Here is a 12,017-nt window from a genome sequence, read left to right as displayed (position 1 = left end):
GTCTCACTCGCACATGTTGCCAATGTTAAAGACATACCATTGTGTTAGTATTTATATCAATATATTGTTATAACAAAATATGTTTATAGAGTACAAAATAAGTACCTAAAAACTTAGATATAATATTAATTTTAATTTTTTATTATTATGTAAAATGTTACAAATCATATTTTGTAAATAACTAATTTTAAATAATATTGTGACATATAATATGAATTATTATGAATAAATATAGTTTGTCAAAGGGCTATCTCATTTCAAACATAGACAGAGGGAGTCATACTATCTTTGTCTTACACTAGTACTAGCATCCAAAAGAAAAGGATGAGTATAGTTTTTTTTTGTTCTTATTTACTGACAAATTGGTTTGACCAACTATATATGAATATTATACTACTGAAATTAAATACTTTCTTATACTATTTTAGTACTATATACAAAGTGCGGTTCTCAAATCTGTTAAGTAATTTGTAAATAATTATGATGTCAATATTAGTAACTGATTAAACCAAGCATGTGCACAACAAAACAAAAAAACATTAAGTTTAATATGGTAGGCATTGTAGAAACTTTGAATATTAATTGGTATCCCCAACTTGATGACATATTATATTTTCGAGATATTTCCAAAATACGTGAATGGTGGGGCTCAGCATTTAATTGCGAAATATTATTATTATTTAAACTTTATTGCACAAGTACAAGTATAACGTACAATAGGCGGACTTAATGCCTTGAGGCATTCTCTACCAGTCAACCACTGGGCCAAACAGAAATTTGCTAAAGTGGGTGCAGTGTGAAAAAAAATATTCCAAAGTTCTACCATAAGAGATGCCACTCCTCTTAATTCCACACTCCATACTTCCTATATACGTTCTATGGAAGGTAGAGGCAAGGAACAGAAACTCCTTAGGCAGAATTGTTCCAAAAGTGTCCAGCTGTCAGCTATAAATAATAGTTCCAAATCTCTCCAGAGTAGCGCTAGAGTAGCTAAGGCGTTATTGACGATGTGAAGTGCGCTGTCTATGATTTTTCTCAAGTATTCTAGGTATTGTAGCGCCACCTATTTATGGTTTTTTGTCGGACACTTTTTGGTATATGGAGATTCTATTCCTTAACTCTTCTTCTTCTTCTCTTCTTTCCATCCTGTTACCCCCTGCTGGGATGTAGGGCTCGAACCATTTTCTTCCACTGACTCCGGTCCTGGGCAGCTTGGGTAACCTCTTCTCACCCCATCCCCAATACACCTAACCCTTACTCCACGGAACGGCGCCAAGTAAATTTAGGGCGACCATGTTTCCGTTTTCCGGGCATCTTCCAGGTCAAGGCCACTTTGGATAGGTGGGTGTCAGGCTTCCTGAAGATATGCCCAGTCCAATGCCATTTGCGCGTTTGGATCTCCTTGTGTACAGTTTGGCCGAAAGATGCGTAGAATTTGCCTTAAGCATTTGTTCACAAACACTTGGAGTTTCGTTGTTAGATCTTTGCGCCACAAACCAGGTTGCGGGTTGCGGGTGCGACCCGTACAGTAACACGGCTTTTGCATTTGAATTGAAGATCATCACTTTAGTTCTTCGATCTAGTCAGGGTAGAGGAGTTCCACACTGGTTTAAGCTGGCTGAATGCGGGTCGGGCTTTGTTTACCCGAGTTTCACTGTCGGCTTCCGTTCCTCCGCTCTGGTCGACAATACTGCCCAGATAGCAAAAGCTAGCCACCTGGTCAATCTGGTTTCCCTTGATCAGCATTGGAGTTGAATCGGTGGTGTTTTGGCGCATTTCCTTTGTTTTCTTCCTTAACTCTAGCTTCCATAAATATTACATGTCTCACCGGTTGACATTTCAAATTTAATAAATTCGTATTGCGGTTACGGGTCACAGACCTATAATTATTATCTCTGCCTACTTAATAAATAATAATAAATAAATATTATAGGACATTATTACACAAATTGACTAAGTCCCACAGTAAGCTCAATAAGGCTTGTGTTGAGGGTACTTAGACAACGATATATATAATATATAAATATTTATAAATACTTAAATACATAGAAAACACCCATGACTCAGGAACAAATATCCATGTTCATCACACGAATAAATGCCCTTGCCAGGATTTGAACCCGGGACCATCGGCTTCATAGGCAGGGTCACTACCCACTAGGCCAGACCGGTCGTCTACTTATCACCGAATAAGATAGTTTGTCAGGCTGATTTAGAAGTTGTGATTTAGAAGGTATTGATGACTCGGTCATTTTGGATGGAGATCTCAACTTCAAACATCAGCTCTGGAACTGTAATGTGACAACGACTAATAGACGGTTACTGTATAGCCTGACTGACAATCTTGGCGTTTGACATAATAGCCCCCATGGAGCCGACTCATTTTCCCTCAATAGTTGAACACAGACCTGAAATTCTTGACATTGCTCTTTTGAAGGGTGTGTCCCTTCGTCTCCGCTCCATCGAGTTCGTTCATGAGCTGACTTCCGAGAACAGGCCATTAATTATATCGCTCGGACCGGACCCAGATAGCGCACTTCCTTTAAGTCTATTACTGATTGGGAGAAAGTTCGTAATTCTCTCGACAGTCATGACTCTCCTATCAACATTTAAGCCAATGTTTAAATGGCATCATATCATATAAAATCATTTATTCATTGTGAAGTCATGTACATTTCAATTAAGATGTTATATATACAAACAAGTCAGACCATGACACCCCGTAGGGGCATACAATATTACATAAAGCTAATTACAGTACCTAATTAACTAACAAAATAATTACAAGAGTGAGAAACTTATACTATAGGTCAATTATCATTTAAAAAATCTTTACTATTAAAGTATAGATATTAAAGCTACTCTGCTTTAATATCTATACTGTCGAGCAGACTGACGCGGCAATTGAATCTCTTACCAGTGGTCTCCGTACAGTTATTAATAACTGCTCCAGGCAGATTCCTAATGAAGGGGAACAACGCTGGCGCTTGCCAGAGTATATTCAGCGGCGTAGCGTATGTGTTTGCCGCCCGGGGCCGATCAGAAATTTGCCGCCCCAATTTATGACCAACATCTCTTAGACAAGTCATAAGTTTAGTCACAGATTTTTACTTTTTGCATTATTCTATGTAATATTCGAAAAAAGTTTTATTCTATTTATTGTCTTACCTTATTAGGTAGGTACACTAAACAGATATCGTACAACATCATGAAACACATACAATTGCATATGATGGCTTGAAAACTAGCACGAGATCCAAAACAAGTGTACACAGCATGCTATACAAGTACAAATATATAAAAAAAATCATGCAAAAAAATACGCGGCCTCTTCTAGGTGATTTTGATCCCTATTTATTTATTTTTCTTTTTGTTACATGGTTGAATCGTAAATAAAACAAATGTTGGGTCTTTTATCTTTCATTACATATATAAATCATGTGTATTGGACTGCCAACATTGCAACTGTACATCTTTTACCTACTCGTTGAATGGCAGTCAAAAATAAGCGTGTTACTGAAAAGTACCCTAAGTTTGAAGGGAATTAGCTGAAGTATAGACTTGTCGAAGAACTAAATGCTGGTGATACAATAGCGTTCTTATAAAGTAGGTTCATACAAATAAATATTGTACCTATTTTATTAATGTGACACTGATTTTTACTCCCTTTTGTGGAGTATATTTTTTCACAATCCAGTCGCGTATTCGCGTCTAACGACAATCCTAAAGTAAACAAGTAGTAACTAAATCGCGATCAAATTTTTTTTAAATAATTGTATTATGTTTTGATCAGTATAAAACAAGCTTTCAAATCATGGCTAACCTTTTTTGTTTTGAAAAACTTTGTATTACATATTATCAGTCAAAACCTATGTGACATAACTTATGACCTGACTATATGTTCATAAACTAAAAATCGACTACTGAAAGTCTGGCTCTTGAAAGTATGAAAAAAGAAAAAAATCTCATCTGAAATAATCACACAGAAAATATTGTATATTTACATCTTTTAATAAAGAAATACAATGTAACATAATTTACTAAATTTTGTATACACTGTGGGAACGAGCAACCCGACAGATTTTAACCACGTATTCCTATATATTACTAGGTCATAAGGAGCAAAAAAAATTAAATATTTGACTTTTCTTAGTTAATAATTAAATATTTAAATAATTAATCAAATAATTAAATATTTGAGTTATTTATTACACAAACGAATTTTCACAATAAATGTATCTCTATCCAGACCGATTTTAGAAAACTTTGTATGACATTTATCTCTAAATGCGGTTAAAATTACACCTTTAACATCTGTCGGATTGCTCCTTCCCACGATGTGTATTTAATATTCACAAAAATATTCAAAGGACAGCCGTGGTCGTTTGCTACAGTCATAACTGTCATAAGCTCTAAGGTAAAGGTAAATTATTATTTCAGATGAGAATATTTTCTTGTTTCATACGTTTTAGAGCGGGATTTTCGGTAGTCTGCTTTTATATTAGAACTTTTTTTATTTAATTAATTAATTAATTTAATTTTTAATTTTTTTTTTAATTTTAGGGTTAGGGGTTAGGGTTAGGGGGGTTTAGGGTTATTTGTTATTTAATTTCGTTATTATTTCCTTTAGTACAGCAGCGCACGCAAAGCGCCCAATGTATTTACATGAGAGCGCCAAAGGCGCCCGTTCTTCGATCGCCCGCAGCGCGACACATACCTACTACCTACGTCGGGCTATGCCCGACTCTTAATATGAGGGCACCGAAGTCGTCGCGTCGCCGTCGGGCAATCGCGCGCAGAGGGCAACGTGTTATATAGGGTTATAGGCATGTTATAGGTTATACTTATAACCAGCGGGCAATCGTGTACCTAAGCTCGGCGGTGTAAGCATTCCGGCAGCGATTGACCGCCCCCGCACTGTCGCCCAGTGCCGTGCGCTCCCGCGGTGCATTGGTTCATTGTGTGGCACGATTTGAAAATATTGATTTATTAAGTTTTTTTTTAATACCGTGTTTTGCCGCCCCCTCTCATGTGCCGCCCGGGGCCACGGCCCCCCTAGCCCCCCCCTCGCTACGCCTCTGAGTATATTAGAGAACTGGTGAGGGAGAAAAACGCTACCATTAGAGCATACGACGCGTTCCCGTCTCCTTCCAATAAGAACGCTTTGAACCGCATTCAGACTCATCTGAAGCGGCAACTGGCTTCTTTTAGGAATGAGCGATGGGACAGCATGCTAAGAGAGATCACACCTAGCTATCAGGCCGTCTGGAGGCTGGTGAGGTCTCTCAAGACAATTTGGGTTCAGGGCTAGTTCTCTCATGTGTCCATCAAGTTCACCGCCTTGTGGAGCACATCCTTTTTTGGATGACTAGCGGGTGCCATGCTATCCCAACTGGAGCGATCTTCCTAGATATAGCGGAGGCCTTTGATAAGGTGTGGCACCCGGGCTTGTTATACAAACTTTACAATACTGGGTTGCCTAACTGGCTTGTCCAGTTGATACAAAACTTTCTCAGAGCCAGATGCTTTCACTATAAAGTGGAAGGATCGTGCTCCGCCTCTCGTTCAATTAAGGCTGGTGTCCCAAAAGGTTCATGTCTTTCTCCAACTCTCTTCACCATCTACATCAACGATATTCCAAAACTTGCTGACATTCTTTTTGCTCTGTTTGCTGATGATATGGCAATTTATGTCACATCCCCCTTTATTGGTCGGGTTGCTCAACTCCTGCAGTCTGCTACTGATGCCCTTGGGCGCTGGTGCAAATTGTGGAGAGTTGAAGTCAATCCGGACAAGAGTGTGGTGTGTGTGAGATCATATATTCACTCACTACACTGTATTAGTCATTAATATCATCCATTCCTAACACACTCTTCGATCGTTCCATTCCGTAGAGAGATGAGGCCAGATACCTCGGCGTAGTTCTAGATAAACGGTTAAACTTCCACCGACATATTAGGACAGTACGCGATCGTGCAGCTTATTATGTATGCAGACTTCATTGCCTTCTAAATAAGAAGAGCAAGTTGTCGATTCGTAATAAGCTGCACATCTACAAAGTGTGTATCCGTACAGTTTTCTCATATGCCTCGGTCGCCTTCGCCCAGGCCTCTCCCCGCCAGTTAAAGAGCATACAGGTACTCCAAAACAAATTCTTGCGGAAGTTGGTTGGGGCGCTGTGGTATGTGAGTATGATTTGCACAAGGACTTGAGACTAACAACTGTAGCTCAACACTTTAGTGTTGAGTAGATGCTACTTTGATAAATTATGATTGGATGATGATTCGTCAACAATCGAATAAGTAATGCCTCGAAATACACTCCTGAGTTTCCGGTCAGGAAACGTGTGTGTCATCCGAGGCATGTCTTATTAGATCCAGACGATCGGACAACTATGGACCAACAACGAGAGGCAGAACTTGACAAAGGCAGGCTTGTGGCGAATAGTAGGGACACTTCCCCTACTAAGTATTCGCTACAAACCTAACCTTCGCAGACCTGTGGGGACTCTTGTGCAGACTCTTGGGTATTATCGAAATCATCGTCATCGTCACTTTCTAACAAGTAGGTAGTATGTAAAGGTCTAAGAGCTATAGTGAAGCACCGCACGATAGACGATAAGAGCGCAACCATCATATCCATACTGACTCTGATCTGGGTGGGGTTCACAGATTAATAAAACTCGCCTAAATATCGGGCTTTACTTAAGCCATTTATTTCTAAGTTTACACTGCCAATTAAGCCTTAACCTATAGGTAGAATATACGATTAACAGGGACTGCTTGGACTGCTCAAGAAGACAACCGTTTACAGAAAACGAAACGAAACGCCAAGGTAAGCGTAAATAATTTATGGTAATGATAGCGATTCGTTTCGTTTTCTGCAAATGATTCTCATCTTGGCTACAGTTGAAGGACTTTTTAATAAATAAGTGCTATTATAAGCTTAATGATTTTTTGAATGATGAAATGTAATTATCTTGTAAGTAGTTTAGTGTATTTATTGGACTTGTCTCATTTTTAATTATTAATTTAAGCTTGAAATTAATATTATATAGGTATTTATATTCTTGACATAAACTGTAACAATTTTTTAAGCATGAATATTTGAATTTATTATTTTTAATGACATAAAATCTGTTATTAACTTTAGAAATCATTATATAATACAACTATCAAATCATTTAAAGTTTAATAAGACATTGTCAAATATTGTATATACATAAATCAATCTTTAGATTTAATATAATTGCCGTGCCCTACCAGGGCCCATGTGAAACAGACTATAATGTAACACCTGTGTACAATAAATATACATGGATGCAATAAATATATGAATATGCGATAAAGCTTTATCGCATAAATATGCATTTATATCATGTTCATAATAACATTAGCTAATTATTTATTGATAATTAGTTAATAATTAATAAAAATACACATCTATAAAAAAAATACAAAAAACTTAAAAATGGAAAAAAATACTGTAAGTTATTTATTTACCCCGCCAATTAAATAAGTGTGATTTCAATTCCATTTGAAAAAGTTTTAACAGTTGGTCTTGGCGGTGGTTGGGTTGTTTGAGTGGGTAGTGTAACTGGGGTCGCTGGGGTCACTGGGGTTTGTGGTGTCTGAGGTGTGGCCGGTGTTGCAGGGGTTTTTGGTGTGGCTGAGGTTGGTGGGGTTACCGGAGCTGGCGTCGGTGGCGATGGTGGAGTAGGTGGGGTTGGTGGAGTGGGTGGGGTTGGCTCAGTAAGTGGTGATGGAGGGGGAGTTACTGTAGAAGGTGTTGGTGGGGTTGGTGGGGATGGTGGTGTAGGCGGGGTTGGTGGAGTGGGTGGAGTTGGTGGGGTTGGCGGAGTACGTGGGGTTACTGTAGATGGTTTTGATGGGATTGGTGGAGAAGTTTTTACAGTTGGTCTTGGCGGTGGTTGGGTTGCTTGAGTGGGTAGTGTAACAGGGGTTGCTGGGGTCACTGGGGTTTGGGGTGTCTGAGGTGTGGCCGGTGTTGCAGGGGTTTTTGGTGTGGCTGGGGTTGGTGGGGTTACCGGAGCTGGCGTCGGTGGCGATGGTGGAATAGGTGGGGTTGGTGGAGTGGGTGGGGTTGGCTCAGTACGTGGTGATGGAGGGGGAGTTACTGTAGAAGGTGTTGGTGGGGTGGGTGGGGGTGGTGGTGTAGGCGGGGTTGGTGGAGTGGGTGGAGTTGGTGGGGTTGGCGGAGTACGCGGGGTTACTGTAGATGGTTTTGATGGGGTTGGTGGGGAAGTTATTACAGTTGGTATTTGCGGTGGTTGGGTTGCTTGAGTGGGTAATGTAACTGGGGTTGCTGGGGTCACTGGGGTTTGTGGTGACTGAGGTGTGGCCGGTGTTGCAGGGGTTTTTGGTGTGGCTGGGGTTGGTGGGGTTATCGGAACTGGCGTCGGTGGCAATGGTGGAGAAGGCGGAGTGGATGGTTTTGATGGGGTTGGTGGTGGGGTTATCGGAGGTAGTGTAGGAGGTGTAGGTGAAGTTGATGGAGTTGGTGGGGTTGGTGGTGGCGTGATTGTAGGTAATGTAGGAGGCGTAGGTGGCGTTGGCGGGGTTGTGGGTGCGGGCGGATTTGGTGGTGTTGGAGGTGTTGGTGGCATGACAGGGGTTTGTGGGGTCACAGTAACTACAGTTACTGCAGGTGGCGGGGTTACAGTAGCAACAGTAACTGTAGGTTGTGGAGTCACTGTAGCGACAGTGACAGGAGGTGGTACCCGTGGTACAGTTAGTGGGGTTGGCGGGGTTGGTAAACTTGGCGGACTTGGCGGAATCGGTGGTGTTGGCAGGGTTGGTGGGGTAGCAATAACTGGGGCTACCGGCGGTGGACCCCCACCAGACGGGATTCGTAGTGTGGTTGTGATCGGTACTTGGGTCGGCGGGGTTGGGATGATCGGGACTAGTGGGGTAGCGGGTCCTGAGAATTGTCCTGTTACTGCGTTAGCGGTTGCTCGCGCCGTAGTTGATGCTGGGATTACGGGAGCTAATGGTACAGCTGGTGATGGGTTCATTGGAGGTAATAGCCGTGCTGGTTGAACAATCGGAGTAAGTGGTACAGCCGATCTTACTTGGGTTCCTGATTGGCCGTTAGCTGCAGCGTTGGCAGTCGCGTGTCCAGTCTCTATGGCCACAGCGTGAGCGTGGGCTTGAGCGTGGGCACTGCCCATCCGTTGGCCGTTCTTGTTTACGACCACGTAGTTCGGATGATTCGCTGTCACCGTGTCGAGGTTGTCTACGTGCTGGATATTTCCGTTCGGCAGGACGACGAGGTATCTGCTCTTGTGGCCGGAGGTTTGCAGGATATGTTTTATTTGCGGATGAGACACGACATGTTGTACGTTATGCCCTAAAAAAATAAGAGTTATCGCATTACATTCAAGTAGGTAATTAACTAATTATCGTATCAAATGCATAAGTCACAGATAGGTACATAAAGCAAAATGATATACTTAGATCACAGTTAAATTTAAACCGTCAGTGTAGCTGTAGATAATTTTTTGAGGTCTTGTATTTCTATCAGAAAACTGAAAACGTCGTTAAAATCTACTTCCACTACTACGTAATATGAGGAACATATAAGCTAAAATAATGACCCTGAATTATTCAAAATTTTATTTATTTTGTTTTTTACTTTATTTAAATTGTTTTCACCACACCAAATGGTTGATTGTTCAAAAACTTTTAAAGTTGCATTTTATCTACATGTGGGGCAAAGTAATTAGATGCAGGTAGAATTGACTTTTGAATGTTTTTATTTTTATATCGTTAATTTGGATTGAATTTGGTTTGACTTTTTTGGTATTTCATACTTAGTATTTTCCTTGTGTTGGTGTGGTGAAATTTTTTGTGTTTCACTCGGATGCAAAGTTTGTTTAACCCTCGTGCCTTGAAACCCTCGCAACGCTCAAGATTCCACCACTCGAACCAGGTTCAGGTCCAATTTTGGAATCTTTTGCTTGCTCGGGTATCAATATTAGCAGGAGCGGTTAAACAACAACTTTGCCCCGTTGTAAATCAAATAACTATTGTACCTACCTATGAAAAGTACGCAACATTCGATCTTGAATTAAAATCGTTAAAAATATCCCTGCACATGCATTTTTGTTTAGTTATCTGCAATCATTGATGGAGTAAACATACCTTCGGGATGCGTAGGCAACGGCAACATTGGTTTCGGGTACCATTGTGGCTGAACTAGGCCGTAGTTATTCGTATATCTTGGCTGCACCTGGTTGCTGGAGTATGATGACTGCTGATAGTTCTGGCTTGGAGCCTGGTAGTTTTGGTTGGTTCGGTATGTTGTTTTTGTTGGTGCTTGGTAAGATTGGTAGCTTTGAGCAGGCGCTTGGTAAGACTGTCTCTGGAACTGATAATTTTGAGCTGGTGCTGCCTGCGTTTGAGCTTGGTACGTGTTCTGAGAACCAGAGTTAACGTACGCTCGAGAATTGCCGGAGCTAGAACCGTAGCTGTTTGGAGCTGGTACATAGCTCTGCTGAGGTCGCTGGTAACTTTGGTAAGCAGGCGCTTGCTGGTAGAATGACCCTGTCGATGGCAGTTGTGGTAACTGCGGCAGTTGTGTATGCTGTGGAAGTTGCTGCATTTGTGTTGGCCAAGTGTTTATACGGGGCTGTGCCACGTTTTGATAACTAGGTTGTGCATATTGGTAGCCGTTGTTGGATTGGTAGCTGTTCGTGTAGGCATTGTTGTTCGTTAGAGGCACGGCTACGTTCGGTTGTTGATTGTACGCATTGTTGTTTGTTGCGCTTGTGCTTTGCCCTGAGGAACCAAAATTCTGGTATGACGCCACGTATCCAGCCGGCTCAGGGAACGGAACCGACTCTGAAATAAAAATATTTATTGTTTGTCAATCTAATGAACAATAAAATGAGTTTAAGCTTAGAATATGGATATGAATCTACGTACGGATTAATTCTGGCAGAGATTTATGAATACCAACCGGAGTAGGAAAATAGCAAGAAGTAACTGAACTGACTGACTGATGGTCAGGAACTCTGAGACCCATATGCGAACTTAACATTGCACAAAAGCTCACAGGACTATGAATACCAGAGTGTATGAGACATCATTCAAATGCTATATCCAAATATTTTTTTGTGCAAAGTAAACTCGAAAGATAATTAACTCACCGACTAAACAGGCGCAAACGATCACGCTTAAAGCTATTACTTCAGCCCTCATTGTCAGCTACATCTATACTGCGCGGAGCTTCGAAGACCCCTCTGATAATACCTTGTTTTGTATTCCTATTCCTGAGACCAACGCTTTACAACACCAGTATTCATTTAAGCTGTAGCCCCATAATATCTACTTGTAATCGGAGATACCGTTTATACTGGTTAATTTGAACGATCGACTCAAATACGGTCGGGTGTTCGGAATGGTAGCTCTGTATTATTTCTTCTCAGACGTAAGTTAACGTATTTAAACAAAGCTGAATAAACTCCACATTTCAAATATTTAGTACGTATCGTAATATATATTAGTCACTTGCAGTATCAATTGACGAAAATGAAAGGTACATATTATTGTGTATAAATTTCTGCCACATTTATTTGTAATGTTATCTGATCGGCAGAACTGAGGGCCTAGCCAATATGCCAATTCACTTAGGCACACTTGGAACACCGAACGATTGGCATCATGGCTAGGCACCCTGATTTGACCCTATCCACGTGAAACGGTTTGCCAGACTATAACTTCGTCCTGCCCTAGAATCTATTAACCCTTTGCTCCCCATAGCCCAATACGGTGTATTTCCATTTCCGCCCCACGTGTTCATACCATACATACATGTGGCCGCACACGATAGGCGTGGTGTTCAAAGGCTTAATCAAGGAATTTCAGGATTCTTCCCAATGATCTCAATTAAGAACACTTTTGTTCCAAATTTGCAAAGCCCGGTGCTCAGAAAATAAGCCTTTTTTATTGAAAAAATCTGGACGATATTAAATGACTCATAATATATTGAAAAAG

The 12,017-nt window shown here is 40.9% G+C and overlaps 1 protein-coding gene across 1 annotated transcript; it reads right to left on the bottom strand.

The window, feature by feature from the left end:
• Nucleotides 1-6,691: 6,691 nt before the first annotated feature.
• LOC133519666 (basic proline-rich protein-like) lies at nucleotides 6,692-12,017 on the bottom strand. Its single transcript, XM_061853719.1, has 3 exons — nucleotides 11,171-12,017; nucleotides 10,164-10,862; nucleotides 6,692-9,369 (listed from the first exon to the last, which is right to left on the bottom strand). Exons 1-3 carry the CDS (start codon nucleotides 11,220-11,222, stop codon nucleotides 7,511-7,513), a joined length of 2,610 nt encoding a protein of 869 aa, XP_061709703.1. The 5' UTR covers nucleotides 11,223-12,017; the 3' UTR covers nucleotides 6,692-7,510.

This window comes from Cydia pomonella, chromosome 7, assembly GCF_033807575.1.
Source record: "Cydia pomonella isolate Wapato2018A chromosome 7, ilCydPomo1, whole genome shotgun sequence".
Taxonomy (NCBI): Eukaryota; Metazoa; Arthropoda; class Insecta; order Lepidoptera; family Tortricidae; genus Cydia; species Cydia pomonella.
This window is presented reverse-complemented; position numbering and strand designations above follow the sequence as displayed.

What these genes read in the sequence shown, in the direction of transcription:
- LOC133519666 (XM_061853719.1), bottom strand. Translation starts at nt 11,222, where the DNA reads ATGAGGGCTGAAGTAATAGCTTTAAGCGTGATCGTTTGCGCCTGTTTA. An exon ending in CGTTTGCGCCTGTTTAGTCG is followed by an intron (nt 10,863 to 11,170) that starts GTGAGTTAATTA and finishes TTTTTATTTCAG; the next exon opens with AGTCGGTTCCGTTCCCTGAG. An exon ending in GTTGCCTACGCATCCCGAAG is followed by an intron (nt 9,370 to 10,163) that starts GTATGTTTACTC and finishes TTATTTTTTTAG; the next exon opens with GGCATAACGTACAACATGTC.